General features: G+C 46.7%; 1 protein-coding gene across 1 annotated transcript; it reads left to right on the top strand.

Annotated features, from left to right (window-relative positions):
* The first annotated feature begins 3,679 nt into the window (after positions 1-3,679).
* LOC144948831 (uncharacterized) lies at positions 3,680-10,555 on the top strand. Its single transcript, XM_078878482.1, has 4 exons — positions 3,680-3,847; positions 6,729-6,848; positions 8,684-8,812; positions 10,421-10,555. Exons 1-4 carry the CDS (start codon positions 3,680-3,682, stop codon positions 10,553-10,555), a joined length of 552 nt encoding a protein of 183 aa, XP_078734608.1.
* The last annotated feature ends 8,855 nt before the right edge of the window (positions 10,556-19,410 follow it).

Genomic DNA, 19,410 nt, shown 5'->3' with positions numbered 1-19,410 from the left:
TCGGACGCATAGCAGGCCGCGAGTGTGACAACCTCCTCCCACTCAGCCAAACTGACGATGGAGGTGGCGAAGGTGACGATGCTCGTAGGGGCAGCTCGGCCGCGACGTAACGTTTTAGCCTAGAAGGGTGAACGTACCACCTACGCTTTCCCATCTGAATGCGAACACATGGAGGTCAAAATACCTGCAGCACTGTGACCGGGCCCTGCCAGGGCCGGTGCAGTTTCACTGACGTACGCAACGGTACCTGCGGACAGTGCAGCCAAGCCAGGTCACCCACTGCAAAGGCATCCGCGACCGGTGGCTTAGCCCGCAAGCGCTCATTCGTAGCTTGCGTCCAACACAGTGGGCAGCATCGTCAGGGCTTGATTCTCCATCCACCTCATTGCCCGGGCGGCCGTCTCGAACTGGCGGATGAAAGCGCATCATTCTCCCGATCTGGAAGCGAACCTCTGTATCGCGCCCAGCTGGCGGCTCCATCCTGGTCCTCCCTCCGCGGGCTGCCTCGACTGAGTTTCGGGCTGAATCTCGCCCCCAGTTGCCGCTGCTGTTGGAGGATATCGGGAGGACAGACCAGAGTTTTCTCCCAGGTCCCGTGCGGGACGCACGGTCGGCGGCGTCGCTGATGCTACTCCATCCCCTGATAGATGCTGCGGAGTGCCTGGTCAGGAAGGCTGACCGTGGCCCCCGTCCCCTCGCTGGGGAGGTGGAGCGGCCGAAGTTCCCCCCGCTCGTTCGACCTCAGGACCCAGGCGGCTAAGCAACGTTGTGACTGCCTCCAGCAGCAGATCCATCTTTCGATCCTGAGAAGATGATCTGCGGTGGCGGCGGTGCTGGGTCTGCACCGCCGGGTTGGTGGAGGAAGGTGGCCACAAGGGACGAGCAGCTGCCACGGATCTCGTCGATGAGCCGGGAGACGAAGCCCGATTCATCGGCTCCGTTTCGGAGCAAATCTAGTCCCGGGCACCTAGAGCATCTTCTGGCTGTGTCTCCCCTTTTGGGATCTTGCGTCGGTTGAGGCGAGACATCCCACCGCTGCCACCAGATGAAGAGGAGTCGGAGACTGGTTAAGCACTTCTTTATTCTTCAACCCACAGCCACACTCGTTCCAAAACCAACCCTGAACACGCGACTCACAGCCCCTTTTAAACCTTCCATTATCGCCCTCATTACCAATACACATCCTCATCCCGCACGCCTGGTCCGGGTGACATCAGTGCCCTTTAACCCCTGACCCCCGTCTAGTGTATTCCCGTGCGTGTGATTGGTGCGTGTTATACTGAGTGCTGACATTTCATGTCTGCGTGGTGCATGTGCGTGAGGGTCACTCGCAGATCCCTTACACCTGGATGGGTGCCCACCATGCACAGCACAGGTTGTCATAGGGCTGCGGGGTCACGTGGTGTTTATATCCAGTTGTACTGTATATCTATGCTGCCTGCCTTTACCAATCCACGCTGACCAGCCGCGGTTAAGAATGGTCAAATGGCCTCCACAACCAGCATGGCGTAGGGAGGCCCAGATCCAGCAGTGGATTGACAAAACGTCTCCATGCTCCTAGGGGCATTGTGCAGCGCTCAACTCCACCAGTGGAAATGCCACATTCCTATGGCAGGGGCCATCTTTAACAACCACTGACGACTTCGCATGAAGTGGTACGTATTTTAGGACCCTTTAGAAATGACGATAATGGCTTGCCTATGTCAAGCCTTAACCCCACAATAAATTAAAGCATGTGCATTGCTATTATGGGGCCCGACGTCCACCCTGCCACCCTCGCTGGGCAGGTGGGGCGCGACGTCCGCCCGTTCCACTCCCTCCACCGCGTCAATCGGCTCCCACCTGGCACGCGCCGATCAAGTGACGGGGCCCCCCGCGCTAGCGCCCTCTGTGAGGAACATGCTCGTACCGTTGGCCTCGGAGTCGCGCGGGGTTAAACCACATGCCTGTGCACACGGGCAGCTGTCGCTAACAAAGGCCTGCGAACCGCGCTCTCACCTGCGAGCGATTAACTATTAGCTACGGCGACCGCACGCTTGCGCACACAGCCGCTGTCGATAACCAGAGGGCTACGAACACGCGCTTCCACCTGCGCGATTAGCTCTTAACACGCATGCCCGTGTGCACATAGGCGGGCCCCGTTAACAAGAGGGGGCTGCGAGCGTGCGTACGCCTATGCGATTACCTCGCTCGTGCAAACGTGGTAGCGATCCAGCGATCACCATCCCGCGTGTCACGCTCGCCGCGCGTTCCCCCACCGCTACCCAGGACTCAGCTTGCACACGCAGTCACTCCACACAGAAATCGCAGACACCACACCATATGTGCTGTGCTAACTTTTATTCTCAGGGCAAACCACAATCCTTTAAAGTAAGCTGCCCAGTTTGCACTACCCGGAGGGAGTATCTTGCAGGAAAAGACGAGCCTACTGCTGCCTACACACCCAAGTCACTCAAGCATTCTACCGTGTACCTCGTAGCTGTACTCACAGCATCAGATGGATGCGGAGGGAAGAAGACGAGAAAGCCTTGCCTAACACTGCCTGGTAGCGGCACTCACTGGCGTCACACTGAGAAACAGGAAAAGTGTATGGATACGGTAAAATGCCAATCATTGGCATCACATTAACAACTCGTTAAAAGAAGGATTACCCCTGAGGATATGACCACTGCAAAGTGATAAGATCAAATTGATATGCAGGAGTAAAATATAAAGGAATCTGGCATCATGTAACCATGTTGGTTTGTAACAGAAAAGGAATGACCTCATCCAGATGTGTTTGAAGATTATGCTTGTATTCATGTAATTATGTTATAAGTAGAAATTATGAAAAGTCTGCAAAAATATGAGTTGATACATGCAAGGCATGTATCACATAAATGTGATACATCATTATGCAAATATTTTAACACAGGCAATCTCAAAACAAATATTAGCCGACTTTGGAACATTTCATTTTAACAATTGACCTTTTTAACATTTAGTTGTATGTAGAACTTATTTCGCACCGTATGTAGCCAATTGTCTGTACTTTACATTAATAATTATCTAAAAACAATACGCTCCAAGATAATTAAAACCTTTAAAAGTATATTATTCTACTGTTGGTTTTTCTCTATAATTGAAAGTAACATGTTCACGCGTAAGCACATATTAAACATCTCACCTCCTTTTTCATTAACGCTACCTTATAACTTAAAATATTTGGGTTAATATTTCAGGCAACAGAAAATCTGTGTTTTAATGTTCATGTCTTCTTTACACCATTCTCTGATATATTTTCGGATTGTAGCACGTGTTGTTTGGTATGATATCCGTTCAGTTCCCAAAGAAACTCCCAGCGCGTGCAGCGACATGTTTAAAAACACACACGGTACAACCAGAAAGCAAATCGTAGTACTCTATAAAGGCACAAATGCAAAACTCGACAGACAACTACTCGTGCAGTCCCTTTAAATTTTGTGCATGCGTTTGCAGTCTGTGACCTGGCAGGTTTGTTGAGACAGTGATAACACTGTTCAACCAATGGCTTGTGTCACATACGTGGATAATTAAAATAAACAGCACTATCAGTGGGCTGAATCCCTCTTGCAGTCAACAAAAAAGACTCAACATTTTAAGTCAGAAGCTCCATCCAGATAGATCATTAGAAGGGATATTTCAGCAACTTTAATCAGCTATGGGGCCAGCTGTTTTTCTCGGGCTGCTTGCTGTACTGCTGTGCCATTGCAGTACAGCTCATTCAGCACGTCTAAATGACAAGCTGAGGGCAGTGATTATTAAGAAGGCCAATTCGGAGCTCCAACAACCGAACCTGTTTGGGATCTACAAAGTCAAGAAAGTGAAGGTCAGTTCGAACCGCAGTATAAAAGTAACACCGAATGATAATTTCTTACTTCAACACAAATGCCTTCACCCTAAAATTAAAAGCCACTGCCATAAAAAGTAAGACAGTAAAACTGTGCGTTTCTGTCTGAGACCCTCCTTCCATTCACGGGCAAGACCACCTCAGCTGTACTTAATTCAGCTCACTTGGTTGCTCTAATCAAGGGCATCTCACTGTCGCCAGATGATTTGCCAGTTTCGTTGTAGTCTCTCTGTTCACCAAGGTACCTGTGCCTGAAACCATTGTAATCGTTGAAGACTTGGTCCAACAGGGACTGAATCCGGATGTACCAAGTTTGGTAAGGTACTGCCTTACCAATACTTACTTCACCTGGAATGGTACATTCTACAAACAAAATGAAGGTACCCCTATGGGTTCTCCCTTGTCGCCAGTGGTAGCGAATGTTTTCATGGAGAAATTTGAAACAGATGCCATCCTGACATCCACCCTACATCCTTCTCTGTGGAAGAGATACGTAGATGACACTTTCGTCATCTGGCTAAATGGCCAGCCAGCACTGAACCAGTTTTTCAACCACATCAATTCCATACACTCATCCATCAAATTCACCATGGAAGTGAAAAATGACGGCAAGCTGCCATTCCTGGATGTTTTGATCGAGAAGAGACCTGATGGCTCGTTGGGACATTCTGTCTACAGAAAGCCACCCACACGAATTCCTATCTAAAACCTGATTCCCACCACCATCCAGCCCAGAAGAACTCCCAAATCAAAGCACTGCACTATAGGGCACGTTGCATCTCCGATCAGCAACACCTAGCCAGTGAGCTGGAGGTACGTACACCAATCCCTCAAGATGAATGGATATTCAAACCGCACAATCCGCAAAGAAACCCATCTGAAGACCCAATCAAAACCATCACCTTACCATACATAGCAGGTGTTACCAAAACTATTTCCAAAATCTTGAACAAACATAAGATCCAGGTTCGATTCAATGCAGTAGACAAAATATGTGATTTGATCCTGTGAAGGATGTGATTCCTGGCATGCAATACCCTGGTGTCTACAGACTAAGTTGTGTCTGCGGTTGCAAGTACATCGGGGAAACGAAACGACATGTCTCGGACCATGTTTGCGAACGCAAGGCTGATTTGAAACACGTCAGAACCAACACCTCTGCCGTGGCTGATCACTGTTTTAACGCGGTGGGTTCACACAATATTGTTTTTCCCGAGACCAAGGTACTCTGCAAACCTTCGGGCTACCATCAAAGTTTTGACCATGAAGCCATCCATGATATATAAACACAGACACAATTTCAACCGAGAAGATGGGTACAAACTGAGCAATCATTGGAAGGATGTTATTAACCACGTAAAGTCATTACTTGCTGTGATGTTTCCATCCTTCCTGCTGTTAGCAGTTATTTCCGACTCTGATTTACATCACCTTGTTAAATGTCTTTACATTAACAGACTAAGGTCTCACTAACATAGCCATCGCTGCTCCCTTTTGCTCTGTAACGGTAGCTCTCGCTGTTTAATCGGCTGTATGTCTCACTGGCACGGCCACCGTTACGGTGGTTCTCTTGCGTTGATACGCTGGCCTCTCACTGTGCAGCAGCCAACGCCGCAGCTTGTGTTGCCCACGAGGTGGCGCTATGCCCAGTCCTCTGACACAGACACGCTATCTTCCCATTAAACTCGATCACATTGACATGCCAATCTCTCCCATTAACGCAGCTGCTGTGCGTACGTGCGACGACGGTGCTCGTGTGCGTTAACATGCCAATCTCTCCCTTTAATGCAGTTGTTGTGCGTGCGTGCGGCTACATGACTCCTTTCCATCTCTGACCCTGCCTACTTACCCTTGGGTGACTCCCACCTCAAACCTATATATAACCTCTTGTTGCAGCAGCCCTTTCTTGTTCAGCAGTTTTACTGCTGTATCTTTCCACCTGATGACGATTGCTTGTGTTGCGATTGAAACGTCGTGATTTATTATTTATTTTTCTACCTACGTGACTTTACCTAAAGAACCAAAGCGTATGGATTCTTGCAATCACGAAAACTTAAAATCAAAATTGTGCGTTTCTGTTATTTCCTCTTTTTGAATTATCTTCCCATTGGCTTAAGCTCCACCCATCTTACCCATAATCAGAAAAATATCTAAATAACTGTGGCCTACAAATATATACACACGCAGAAGTCTGGAGGCACCACGATGTATTAACAACTGAACAGGGCTACGGGTTAACAATACTCTGGGTTACTCTAGACCCCCAAAGGGGTCTCTATGTAAAACTGAGTCCCCCACGACCGACGCTCTCAACCCCCGAAGCAACACCACACAGTCAGCGCATCCCGTTCCTCTTATCCTCCTGAGCGTGGACTCGCTCCTCCTCCGGCCACGCCCCCTCCTCGGTCTCTGGAGACGGAACTGGAGCCAGAGTAACATGTCCTCCGGGGCCCCCGTTTCCGGGCCCCCTTCACTCCCCTGAGTTGGCACGTCCCCTCTCTCTCTCTGCGACGGGACCCTGCATTGTAGGGCCTGCTACTCCGCCACGTCTCCATCGGCTCCCTCGAGAGGTATGTGCACACTCCTTTACCATCTGTAGTTGTAGTCAGCATATATGCCGTAGAGACGCTATTTACGTCTCTACACATATAAAATGGGAAACGTTTTGGGCAATGGTCCATCTGGACTCATCCAGAATTTTCCGTGTAACAAATACGTGTTCCGATTGATTTATAGCACACCTTTTCCATGGAAGCTCAGTTGAGATTGTTTTAGTTTTTAAGTGACAATGTCACAGACCCAACACAATCGTTGAGCAATTGTGCTGCTGTAATAATACACCGATTAAATGTTGTCACAGGTGATGAGTGGCAAAATGGGATCCACCAGCTTCGTGGACTTTAAGCTGAAGGAGACTCTCTGCCTTCGCTCCAGTGGAAAGAACCCATCCACCTGCGAATTCAACCCGGCAGCATCTCCCGTGAGACCACATCATTAGACGCAGCATGCAGTTAGGGTTTGCAATCTGTCCTGGTGTTCCCAGGTTCATGCTCTTGAGGTAGCTGTCCTAGGAAACCTATTACGTCTTCCCAGGAAATTGAACGCAAACGTTTTTGTTAATTACGTAAGAATGCACCAAATCGAGACAATACATTTACATAGAATTATCCTCTTCGGTCATTCTGAGAAATCCTTCTTCTCATATGGGCCAGTTTGTGTACTTCCAAGGTGACAACATAATTTGCAGTCTGACTACTGACATCTCCTGCCATTGTACATATACAGAGTGCTTCAATTTTTTTTAACACTTCCGGTCTCTGGAGACCACCTGCGGAAGATTCCAGGCATGTGTTGGCAATAATGGCGAACAAGTGGAGACTCTTTGACTTTTGGAAGCTATTAAAATACATTTGTTCACATATTGCAGTTTATTATCCGTTCTTTTTCCATTAAAAACGATAGTACCATATAAGTGTTAAAAATGATGTTGAAGCATCCTGTATGTATGTTGAACTTCTTTCGCATCGCACATAGCTAACCATGCTAATCAGAGGTGCAAATGAAAGATGCAATTGGTAAATTATCAGGTTGTCATGCCCTGTGTAATCCCCGAGACCAGCTATTTAGATGTCACTTGGGATATGTAGAGGAAAACAACTCGTGATAAGCATACCTGTTTGGCATGATAATGTAAGTAAACATTTTCATAGGAATAATTATTGTGAAAGCATAAAAAGGTGAAAAATATGACAATGATGCTGACATATGTTAACGATGTTCATTTCCATGATTTTTCAAAAAAGCATTCGTGATGCTAAATATGCTACTGATGATATTCAATAAAATAAACACATTACAGTACTGATAGTCATTGAGAAAATTTGGCATTTACCAATTACAAAAATGGTACTGAAAATTAGCAGATGATAAACAATCGTAAAAAGTCACGTAGGTAGAAAACATAATAGATCAATACGTTTCGATCACAGCACAAGCAACCGTCATCAGGTGTGAAACAAAAACAGCAGGAGGACTGCTGACGTAGGAGAAAGAGCTGCTGCAACAAGAGTTTATATAGGATTTTGTGGGCTTAACCCAAGGGTAAGTGGGCGGAGCTAGAGAAGGAATTTGTATGTAAATGTGAGAGATTAGCATGTCAATGTGAGACGGCCCAGCCACCAGAGGTGTGCCAATGAGAAGATTAGCATGTCAATGTCAGAGAGCCGGGCAACAAGAACAAAAAACCCCGCTACTATTCTCAAAACGCTAAGAAACCCATTAGCAACATTAGCAACAATGAGCGTTTTGAACTCCCTCAATTAAAAAGAGAGATGACATTGTCATCCTCTCAGCCAACAAGGGCAATGCTACTATCATCATAGATAAAACCACTTAAAATAACAACATTTAGAACCTTATTAAAAATGGCATCCCACGAACCGCATAGCCATGAAAACCAACAATATCACTAATTCGACTTGTCTAATCGAACCGACCAAGCAGCTGTATCTAAAACCTTCTTATTGCAGCAGATCTTTCTCCTACGTCAGCAGTCATCCTGCTGTGTTTATTTCACAACTGATGACGGTTGCTTGGGTTGCGATCGAAACGTCGTGATCTATTATTTTTTCTACCAACGTGACTTTACCTAAAGAACCAAAGAGTATGGATTTCTGCAAGTCACGAAAGCTTCAAATCAAGATTGAATCGTAAAAAGCTATGAAGAAAACTTATTTTGAGAATGTTTTGGCAACTCTAGGAGATGGTACACAGTCTCCTAAATCCCGACAAATTTAACGGAACTGCTTCTGACAGGCGCTATGGGAGTGCAAAGCGATCCTAACCAAGAGCAACATAAACGCCCCTGTGGTGTCGGACCTGTCATGCGACCAGGAGAGCAGCGAGGAGTCGGATAGTGACAGCCACGACGACACTTCCGTCCGGGTGAGTGCCCAAAGTGCCCGAGCTGTTTGCTTCATCCCCAAACAAATCTGGGACATTCCTGGGCAAAAGTAGAACTCTGTTCTGCCTCCACGAACAAATAAACATTTTAGTCCATCTGCCCACTGGATTGCCAGACTAATATTATGCATCAGCGTTTGTTTAAGCAAGCAAATTCGGATGTGGTTTTGACCTTTTGGATAACTCATCATTAAAATTGGGCATGTTAAACAAAATTATAGGTCGGAATACTCTATTTAAACCATACCAGTTCAATGCAAAAAAAACACTGTTGTATACGAACTTATTCAGTATTATTGTGGCGCATCATGGGTTAAACAGAATATATAAACAATTCTGTATCTACATGTGCATTAGTCCATCTTCCAATAGGCTTTATTTATCTGAAACAACGTTTTTTTCTCAAAGATTTGCTTGAACCCATTATGCTCCACAGCAATGTATGATGAAGTTTGGGAAATTCCTGAACCGGTAACGTTTCCCACTGGTCATGATAAAGTAGAATAGGTGTCATGCAGGCCCAGTGTGGATGTCTTTGGAACGTGCAATATCATTAGGCTATCCTACTTTGAGCACTGCGCCGGCATAGGTCCCAGCAGGCATATATCAGTGCATGAATTCTGACATTCACAATAAGGGGTTTCATCTATCCTGGATTTGCGAGGTTAATTTACTTTTTTAAGGAAGCCGTCCAGGCAAATATGTAATTTCGGGACATTAGAATTCCTTAAAATGTGTTAATTTTATGCAATTTTTTTAAGTGTTTGTCTGTTACTAAATGTATTTTAATGAGTAACTGTTCATATACCAGTTCAATATGGTTAATTATTAAATGTTCCTATAACTGCATTTCTTCTATGGCCAAAACTAAATTTCTGTCACGGCCCCATAGTCCCCAATCATAAATTACTCGATCTCCTGGCATATCTAAAAATGTCTGCTTGAAAAAGGGGCCATTGCCCAAAATGTTGCCTATTATGTGTAGCCAGTCGGCCCTGTCCCTCTCCTCCTGTCGTGAATCCTAACGAGGGAGACAGGTTAGCTAAATAGATGACAATATAAAATAACAAAGTTCAGAGACGATGAGTAAGTACTCCGTGTTGTGTTTTATCCCCCAGAGAAGTTTTGGGTGACTCCACAACAGCTGAGCAATAGGGTATTGTGAAACACCGAAACTTTATTTCAAAGTGTTCTTCAGAAGAGCAATTGCAAATCTGGAATAGCGACCAAACACACCCTCTCCACGTCACAACACCACAGCTCAATGTCTCAGCAGAAAGGCTGCCCAAATCTAAATTTGGGGCATGCCCCATACAGTGTGTGGGGCTCGAGGTCAGCAATGCGTTTACTTAAAATAAAAAAAAACGCACCTGGTTACTTGCAGCTATAAGCAGAGTGTCCAATTATACGTGTGATTAATCACAGGTGAGCTTACACCGGCTACATATGCAATGCTGCCTCTTTAGGGCAGTGTTATTGATATTTGTGCTTGTGTGCCACTGCCAATACAAGCCTCACAAAACAAGTTTTCTTCATTAAGATGTTGCGTGCATAATTTCACAAATCTGTCTCCTTTTTGCTACGTTGCAGTCCATGAATCGGCGGCTAAAGAGAGCAAAGCCTCAAAAGACCAATAAGAAACCGCCACGAAGACCTGGGTTCAGGCATCTTGCCAATCGCCCTGGCAATCCAAGAACGAGGCAAAGAACGTTACATTTCCAATAATGTTATCAGATCATGGCCAGAGAATAAACTTAATTATTTGCTTACTGATCTCCAATTGACTGTATACTTTGGTCATGTACTTTTATTGAAAAGCATAATAAAATCATACTATATTATTAAAAAAAGTTATCTGTCTGGATAAGCAGGGGTGGGACGAAACACGTGCAGGAGAACTGCCCGCTGGACACCTGGTGCATGCACAATTAATAAGTGGGGCACGGCATCGGAGATTAACAGAGTACAACACAATCAAATTATAGGACACTTACATCCAGTTTGATGGCTGCACATGATTTAGAATAAGTTTGTAAGTGAACTCGGAGGTTGACATGCACAAAACGATTAATGTGAAGACTTCTCCAGGGTAGATTGCCTTTTATTCTCCAACTCAAAATCTGTAGATAGGAGAATGCCACACTCACAGGACGGGACACGAGAAAGAGCGAGCAGAGTAAAAGCAAATTAACAAAGGCCCTGTCACCTCCAACGTACGATTTACATTTCCACGATGTCAATTTTGTTCCCCGTGAAAGCCGAGAATGATCACATTTGAATTTGCGTCCATGCACCGCAGCAGGGTATCGGACCTCTGAACCGACGTGTCACAGCACATGCGTGGCCGCCATCGCTCCCCTCTGATACTAGCTTCACGCCAGCACCCCTGGTGGTCATAGTTTAGATTATTTCGCACCAAAATACTATTGTCCATTTCACAGTCCCCTATTTACCAAATATTTCCTGTAAAGATACAATATTAACAGTACTGTATTAGCCAATGTTAACATCCTTTCAATTTGCTAATTTTCATCACAATAACTCAACATAATGACCACCTTAGTGAACACGATAAACTATTCAACATTGACTATCGATTGTAATCAGATACCGTACCAAATAGTTTAATCATCACATTAAACCAACATATACTGTACTATTATTGACTCGTTAATTATGAATATAAAGATTGCATACATTATATTTATCCAAATAAACCATTCAAAACTCGTTTATGGATCTGGTCACAGCTACTAACTGTATTAAGATATTTAATGCAGTTAGTATAAAAGTCTTTATTGTACAAATCTAGCCTTAACAGTGCATTATTTATATTAATAACAACGTGAATTACGTTTAAATTACATACAATCTGTCGCTATGCTAATTTGAGTCCTGAAATGTAAATATTAAATCAGATATAGGCTTTTAAAGGACTTTACGGATGCCATCTTAGCCATCTTATCTTCAGCACGTTTCAGACACCTGTTCAACCTCTGTAGAAAAACAACTCCCTCAATAACCGAATCTACATTGTCCCACCGATCTCGACGGTACATCATCGCCGCGGTGTCTACTGTGCCTGATGAGTTACCCTTTCGGTGACTCGAGTGCACGCACCTGCACAAAGGCGAACGCTACACACCAGCTCTCAGCCCACGTGGCACAGCACGTGCGCATCCGCCATAGCTTCCCCTCCGATTCTCGCTTCACTCGAGCAACCCCTTTGGGGAGGGCAAGGCAGGGCCTCCCGGATTGCATATGCGTGCAAGAGAGAGGGGGCAAAAGGCTAAAGCATCGCATTGCCCATGCAAGTCAAATAGGGTGCGGTTAACTAGTCTTCGTCGCTGCAAGGCCAGCGGGCCTCTAGCGGACCCTGGTGGCCTTGAATGCGGGCCCCGAATGCTTGCGCCCCTCCCCGACAATACACAAATTGAAATCACCCCCCATCATCATCGTCGTACTGCTGTTAAACTCCCGCAATTGGTTTCAAATGTGTGGTGGCCCTCACACTGATGATGTCTTATCGGGGGAAATGCTCCCCCCACCTTCCCCCCTCTGAAAATGAGTGAATAACACTGACATTACTCTCTCTCAATCCGCAAGGCTTCCGTTCTTGAACAACGCTCATGAATGCAAAAACCTTGTTCAACGAAAAATGCAATGATAAGAGGAACGTGCGGGAAGTTCAACATATACACATTATACTGCTCTCCGCCCCGTGATCCATGCCACTTGTTCACCCACAAAAACAAAGATCCCCCATATAGCCTCAATAGACTTTGGGAAAGTGCTTGCTAGCGAGCACCTACGAAGGCCAGCACGGCACATGAAGAGGGTGGGTGGCCACTCCTGAGCCAATCACTCCCAATCACGCGTGCGTGAATAATACACACGCACGGTGAGAACAATACACACCTCTACAACCCTATACATACATCTGGAAACGGCTTTGAACTTCGCTTTTGACACAAATCGATTCCCGTTTGGAGTTACGCCTTTTTAAATTATTATTACACGCTTTTATTTAACTCTGTCTGTTGTATCCTCAACTCTGTTGTATCCCCAACTCTGTCTGTTGTCGTATCCTCAAATTTTGTAACTCAATTTTAGCCCACTTCCCAATGTCGTATCGACTGCAAACTTGGTATACGTATGTCATACTGATGACAATACTATATTCCATCATTTAAAAAAATGTAAACAATCGTTTTTATATCTTATGTTTCGGCTTGGGTCTAATTGTCCACGCTCAACTCACATTGGCTGTAAATCACCACAGTCCCTTACGTTACGGCAAGCTTCGGGGCCACTTCCTGGAGTCGTGGAGTTCTGCCATTACTCATACGGTATATTTCATTAAAGCGTGTTTTTTAAAGTATTTTTAAACATTACTTATTCATCTTGTACTCGGGCACCAGATTCAGCGTATTCCTGTGACCTGCCATACCAATGATCCTCATGTAACTGGCCTGCCCTACCCCTCTCCTCCCGTGATCGTTACGAGGGGACAGACCGGTTAATAAGTAAAAACAATAATAGTATGAGTTTGGAGGCAATTAGTGGATACACTGCGTTGTGTCTGCCCTCCTCAGAATTGGATGACTCCACCACCAAGGGACACCAGAGGGTTGTGAGACTGCAACTCTTTATTCAAAGTGTTCTGAGGAGCATTTGTGCATCTGTAATTATGACCAGATGCACACCAATCAACCCCAATTCACACCACCTCAATTGCTCAACCTCTGTACTGACAGGATTGAGTGCAAGTGTTAATATTCTAAAACCACGCCGGAATCACTTTATTAAATTCGTCTATGAATATAAAACTCTTAACTGTGAATATATTTACTATCATTAAATAATCAGCAGTTATTAACATTACTTAATTCCTATTAGCTAATATTAAACTAACAAAATACGAATTATTCAACATTTATATTTATCTATGTTTTAACAAAACTGTAAATCTGTGTTACTTGTGTAGTGACGTTATTCGAATCACTACTGCGCTGAGTGTGTGTTGTGGAGATAACTAGCAGGGTACAGTACCATGCACGTGACGGGCCGGGAGAGGTATAGGGGCACGTGACGGTCCGGGGTGAGGTAAAGGGGCACGTGAAGACAAGTCACCCCCGACGGGTTAAGCACGTGACAGGGTGGTGACAGGTGCTAGGGAACTGGAATTGACTGGAGGGGCCGAGGGGAGGGGTGGTGGAGGGAGGAGCGGGGGCAGCAGGGGATAGAGAATATAAAGCAAGCCTCGAGCGAGGTTCGAGGCTGTTTGGTGGATGGAAGAATCCTACTCGTCGCCTGGGTCCGCGCTCTCCGACATCGTGGGTCAACAGCACGAGGGCTGCTCTGACCAAGGATAGTTATCTCGTACGAAGTAGGTCAACAGTACGTGGCCGCTCTGACCAGATATATAGTTATCCCGTGCGGAGAGGAAAGGTGTACATAGCCGTCCGAAGTGAGTTAGGTGATTTAGTCACATGTGTAATGGTGTAGCGTTGAGTAAATACAAGTTGTTGCCTCCAACTAGTCTGTCTGCAAATGATAACACTGCACTTGTATAGTGTCCAACCGAATCTGAATAGGTTCCCTATACCCTGAACTGATTACTCTACTGGTGGGCATGGCCTACTGCACACTCCCGTGACTCTATGGGTCCAATCCATGGGCATTATGACTTTCAATCACAATTATACTTTGGTTCATTTACATTAAGCCCATACCGGCTACACTCACATAGACTCAGTTCAACTTGTAACATGGTGGTCCAGATGTCTTGTGTTTTTTTATATATATAAAGGAAGGTTTATATATATAAAAGAGAAATTTGTGAATATGTGTGTCTGTTCGAAATGATTAGCATACTTTCCGACATGCAACAAACTTGAAATTTGGCATGTGGGTAGCTTCCAGACTATACACAATGCTAAAAGTATAAAACTTGACTTTTGTATTTGGGGGGGGGGGGGGGGTGCAATAAAGGATATATTTTGCAAGATAAGTGAGCGGTGACGTCACATCTGTGATGTCACCCGCATACAGCAGCGTTAGGCAGTGTGCCTGCTGACGTCACGAATCCCCCCCCCCCCCCTCCGCGTAGGCCGTCTATCCCGCACAAATGCGCGGCATAGCTGTCTCGATTTTCTAAGTCAACGCGACTATTTTCAGCTCGCTCTTAAATATAAAGCAGAAAATAAATCTCTTTGTGTGAAGCAGCAAAAACTCGCTGGCGACCAGTGTGCAGCAAGGCGTCGGTGTTCGAGTGTTGCGTTCCTTTGTGGTAGATTACCGTAAATGAGTAGTCCTGCAGGACCTCGAGCCAGTGGGAAAATTGGCCGGATGGTTGGTCAATTCGCAAGGCATATTGTAATGCCGCATGGTCGGAATGTACAGTGAAATGCCTGCCATATAAATACGGCCGGAATTGCTGGACAAAGAACATGACGGCCAACAGCTCACGGCAAGTTACGCAGTAGTGTTGCTCTGCCGGAGAGAAAACCCTGCTGCCATAAGCGACAATCCTTTCGACCCCGTCGATCACCTGGGACAGCACACCGCCGATACCAGTATTGGCATCCATGTCGAGAATAAACGGCCATGCAAAGTAAAGGTAACGCAGGGGAGGTACATTCACAAGGGCATCCCTCAGTGGAATGCGGCCTCCTCCTCCTCCTGTCCCCAATGAAACTTTTGCCCCTTTGCCGTGAGGGCATTTAAGGGGTTTTGCTATTGACGCAAATCCCGCAACAAATCGTTGATAATATGAGGCAAATCCAATGAAACTCCTCACTTCTTCCACAGAAGTGGGAGTCGGCCATGTATGTGTACGTTGTCGGTACAGTCTGGAGGCCCATAGGCAGGCATTTGAACTCGAACAGGCCCTGTGGTGTCCAGAACACTATTTTAGGCCGGGAGTCCGCGTCTAGTGGGACCTGCCAGAACCCGGGCAATAAATCGAGCGTACTGAAAAATTTTGCTCCTGCCAGTGCATCAAGTGAGTCGTCGATACGTGGTAGGGGATATGCGTCGGCAAGCGTGATGGCAGTGAGGCGGCGGAAGTCCACGCAGAATCTCAGTGACCCATCTGACTTCTTGACTAGGACCACCGGTGCTCCCCAGCGACTCGAGAATGGGGAAATTATGTCGGCCCGCAGCATTTCCTACACCGCTTGTTGAATGTGCCCTTTTTCCATTGGGCTCATTCCATATGTGTTTTGGCACAGGGGTGCGGCCTTGTTGATGCGGTGCTGCAACAGGTGTGTGCGTCCTAGGTCGAACGGTCCCCGGCTAAACACGTCCGAGAACTCCTGCAATAATGAGTGCAGCTGGTGCTTCTTGTCGGGCGGCAAATCCGGCTCAGGCCCCACCAGCTGGTCCATCCACGAGTCGACCCTCTGTCCTCGGCCTGGCTGATGCTTCCTACAAGCTCAGGCTCCATTCCAGGGGCTCCTAGTGAAAAGAGACTAGCGTGGGCCAGAACCGTTCCCGCCTGCACCGTCGCTGCTCTGTTCGAGGTGTTCAGCACCTGAATGAACAGATGCTGGTTCCCCTGGACAATAGTTTCGGCCCCCACCAGTGCATGGCGATCCATGGCGGCTGACGTCGGAAACACCAGGATGGGTAAGTCCGACCGGGCTGTCACGAGGGAAGTGACGTCGTCTCCGCGATGCATGTGGCTTCCGGTGAAAGCGCGTACATGGGTGGAAGTGACGTCGTCCCCGCGATGCCGCCAGCGGAAGCGTCACTGTCTTGGGCGGTAGATTCAAAATCTTTGGCGGGAGTTGAAAAGCAGGTGGCAGGAATGGCCGCCGCTTGCAGGTCCGCTCTCCCCTCCTCCGCCGTCGGCTCTCCTCGGTGAATTTTTTCAAGGATCGAAGCCGCGGCGTGCAGGAGGTCGGCAAGGTAGGAGTGTGCCACACGGAGCGCTCTCCCAGAAGGCCGCGGATGCATGGGCGCCTGTGCAGGCTGCATATCGACCATTGGGGTGGCTTCTTCATTGTTTGGTGGTGTTGTCACCCCTGGAGCGAGCGCAGCACCGTCGTCGTCATTGTCCTTAGCCCAGGTATGTGCACGACTCCTTGTCTCCATTTCTAGTTAGGTCTTCAGCCACTTCTGACGCCAGTTGTAGTGTTAATAAATGGAGACCCAGTCTTCTTCTGGATGCAACACGTTTATTTAACAGTAATAACTATAATATGAGGTCCCTAGCACAAAGGGGTATTGGCCCCTCCACCCGATACCCTGGCAAAGTATATCCTCCGGGCTAGTGTGTCCTACTCACTGGGACCACTTCATCTATATATCAGCCCTCCATCTCGGGGGACCTAGGGGAAGCTAGCTGACCCAACCCAGCCAAGGTCCTCGGGTTCCGGCCACTGGCCCGCTCTGTCCCGGCCCTTAGAAGGACGGCGGGTCCGGGGGTTCCCAGGGTCCTATTTTAGGCAGGTTCTTCGGGTCTTCAGCTTGACGACGACTGGCAAACCCGTTCAGGGGTCCGCCTTATATACAGCTCCCAGGGTCACTCCGCCCCTGGCCACGCCTACTCTCTGGAACCTTCTGGAGGGACCTGGACTATTGCATAATCCCCCAGCCCCCACTGGGGGCCTGGAGTGTATACCCCCGGATCCCAACCGCCCTCTGGGTTCACTGGCCTAAAGGCGTTACTTTGTACAGACTGTACTCGCTGTCGCCCCCTGTTGACCCATGGCTGGCACTACACCAGGTAAGTAGTGGTGACCGCGTATAACGCTATCAACACCCACTACACGTATAACAGTGATGCATGTGTAATGCGAGCGTAAATGGGGTTGTTGCTGGGCTTTGGTCCAATCACACGGCACGGGGTATTGGGGGGCGGAGCCTGGTCTGCGGGGCGTGTGGGAGGGGCCACCGTTCACCTCGGCTCCAATGGGAGGCGAGGTGAATGGGGGCGGAGCCAGCGGGGTAGTATGGGAGGGCCGGATCTGACGATCCGGAAGGGGAGGAGTCAGGGTCACGTGGGGGGAATGGATATAAGTGGGAGCCCGGAAGAGATCGGGGCAGTCGGGGAAGTTAAGAGTCTGAGCCACGTTGGGTGGTGAGAGAGAGAGATCCGCGCCATCGGCCACGTGGCCGAAGGACCTCAGCACGCCGTCGGCCAGCGGTGTGCGGAGTGCGGGAGTAGAGCAGCTAACGGAGGAGCGTGCGTGGCATGCGAGAGGGAGCGTGCGCGGGGCGCGCGCGAGACGACGCTGGTCCGAGGAGGAGACAGCGGGGTGCGGAGAAGAACCGGAATTAAAGACAAGCGGAGACCAGCAGTGCCTGACGGAGTCTTTTATTACACATGTACTGCCCATTATATTTTTTTATCCATTCCTCATGGGCTATGAGGGATATTTGACTCTACCACAATGGTGTGTGAAGGTAAGAGTGTGCAGAGCAATCGATTTTGATGCACTGCCTTTTACAGTCCATTGACCCTGGTGGTCACCCGTTCAAAAACTATCCAGATTTAACTTCCCTTAGCTTCGAATGTCTTACAAGATCAGGTGCGGTCATATGTTGAAAAACAAATATTTACACTGATAAATGAAATTAAGCAAAAGCTAAAGTGTGCAATGCATGGATAGATGCTCAAAATTACACTGAGAAACAGGAAAAGTGTATGATATGGGAGAATGCAAATAATAGGCATCTCATTAACATCCAGATGTTTTGAAGATTATGCTTGTAATCATGTAATTATGTTCGAAGTAGGCATGATGAAAAGTCAGCAAAAATATGAGTTACAAAATACAGGCGCAAGGCTATCACTATTTTGTGCATGAGCCATGTTGTACATCATTAAGCAAATATTTAAACACAGGCACTCTCAAAACAAATATTAGCCGAGTTTGGAACATTCCATTTAAACTATAGAACTTTTTTTGAACATTTAGTTGTATGTAACTTATTTCGCACCATATGTAGCCAACCGTCTGTACATTGCAATTTAAATAATTTTAAAACAATATGCTCCATGATAATTAAAACCTTAAAAATAGATTCTGCTACTCAATAATTGAAAGCAACATGTACAAACGTAAGCACATACAAAAACATCTCACCACCTTTTTTCATTAATGCTACCTTATAACTTAAAATATGTGGCATAACATTTCAAGCAACAGAAAATCAGTGTTTTAATGTTCATGTCTTCTTAACACCATTTTTTGATGTATTTTCAGGTTGTATCACGGGTTGTTTAGTATGATATCCGATATTTGCTCCCCGCACAAACTTCAGGTCTGAAAGAAACTCCAAGCGCGTGCAACGACATGTAAAAAAAACACGGTACAACCAGAAAGCAAATCATAGTACTCTGCAAAGGCACAAATTTTAAAATCTACAGTCTGTGACCTTGCGGGTTTGTTGAAACAGTGATAACACTGTTCAACCAATGGCTTGTGTCCGATACGTGGAGAATTACAATAAACAGCACTATCAGTGGGCTGAATCCCTCCTACAGCCAACAAAGACTCAACATTTAAAGTCAGAGGCTCCATCTAGATCGATCATTAGAAGAGATATTTCAGCAACATTCATCAGCT

Source organism: Lampetra fluviatilis, chromosome 51, assembly GCF_964198595.1.
Source record: "Lampetra fluviatilis chromosome 51, kcLamFluv1.1, whole genome shotgun sequence".
Classification (NCBI taxonomy): Eukaryota; Metazoa; Chordata; class Hyperoartia; order Petromyzontiformes; family Petromyzontidae; genus Lampetra; species Lampetra fluviatilis.
The sequence above is the reverse complement of the archived record's forward strand: the minus strand, read 5'-3'. Positions and strand labels throughout refer to the sequence as shown.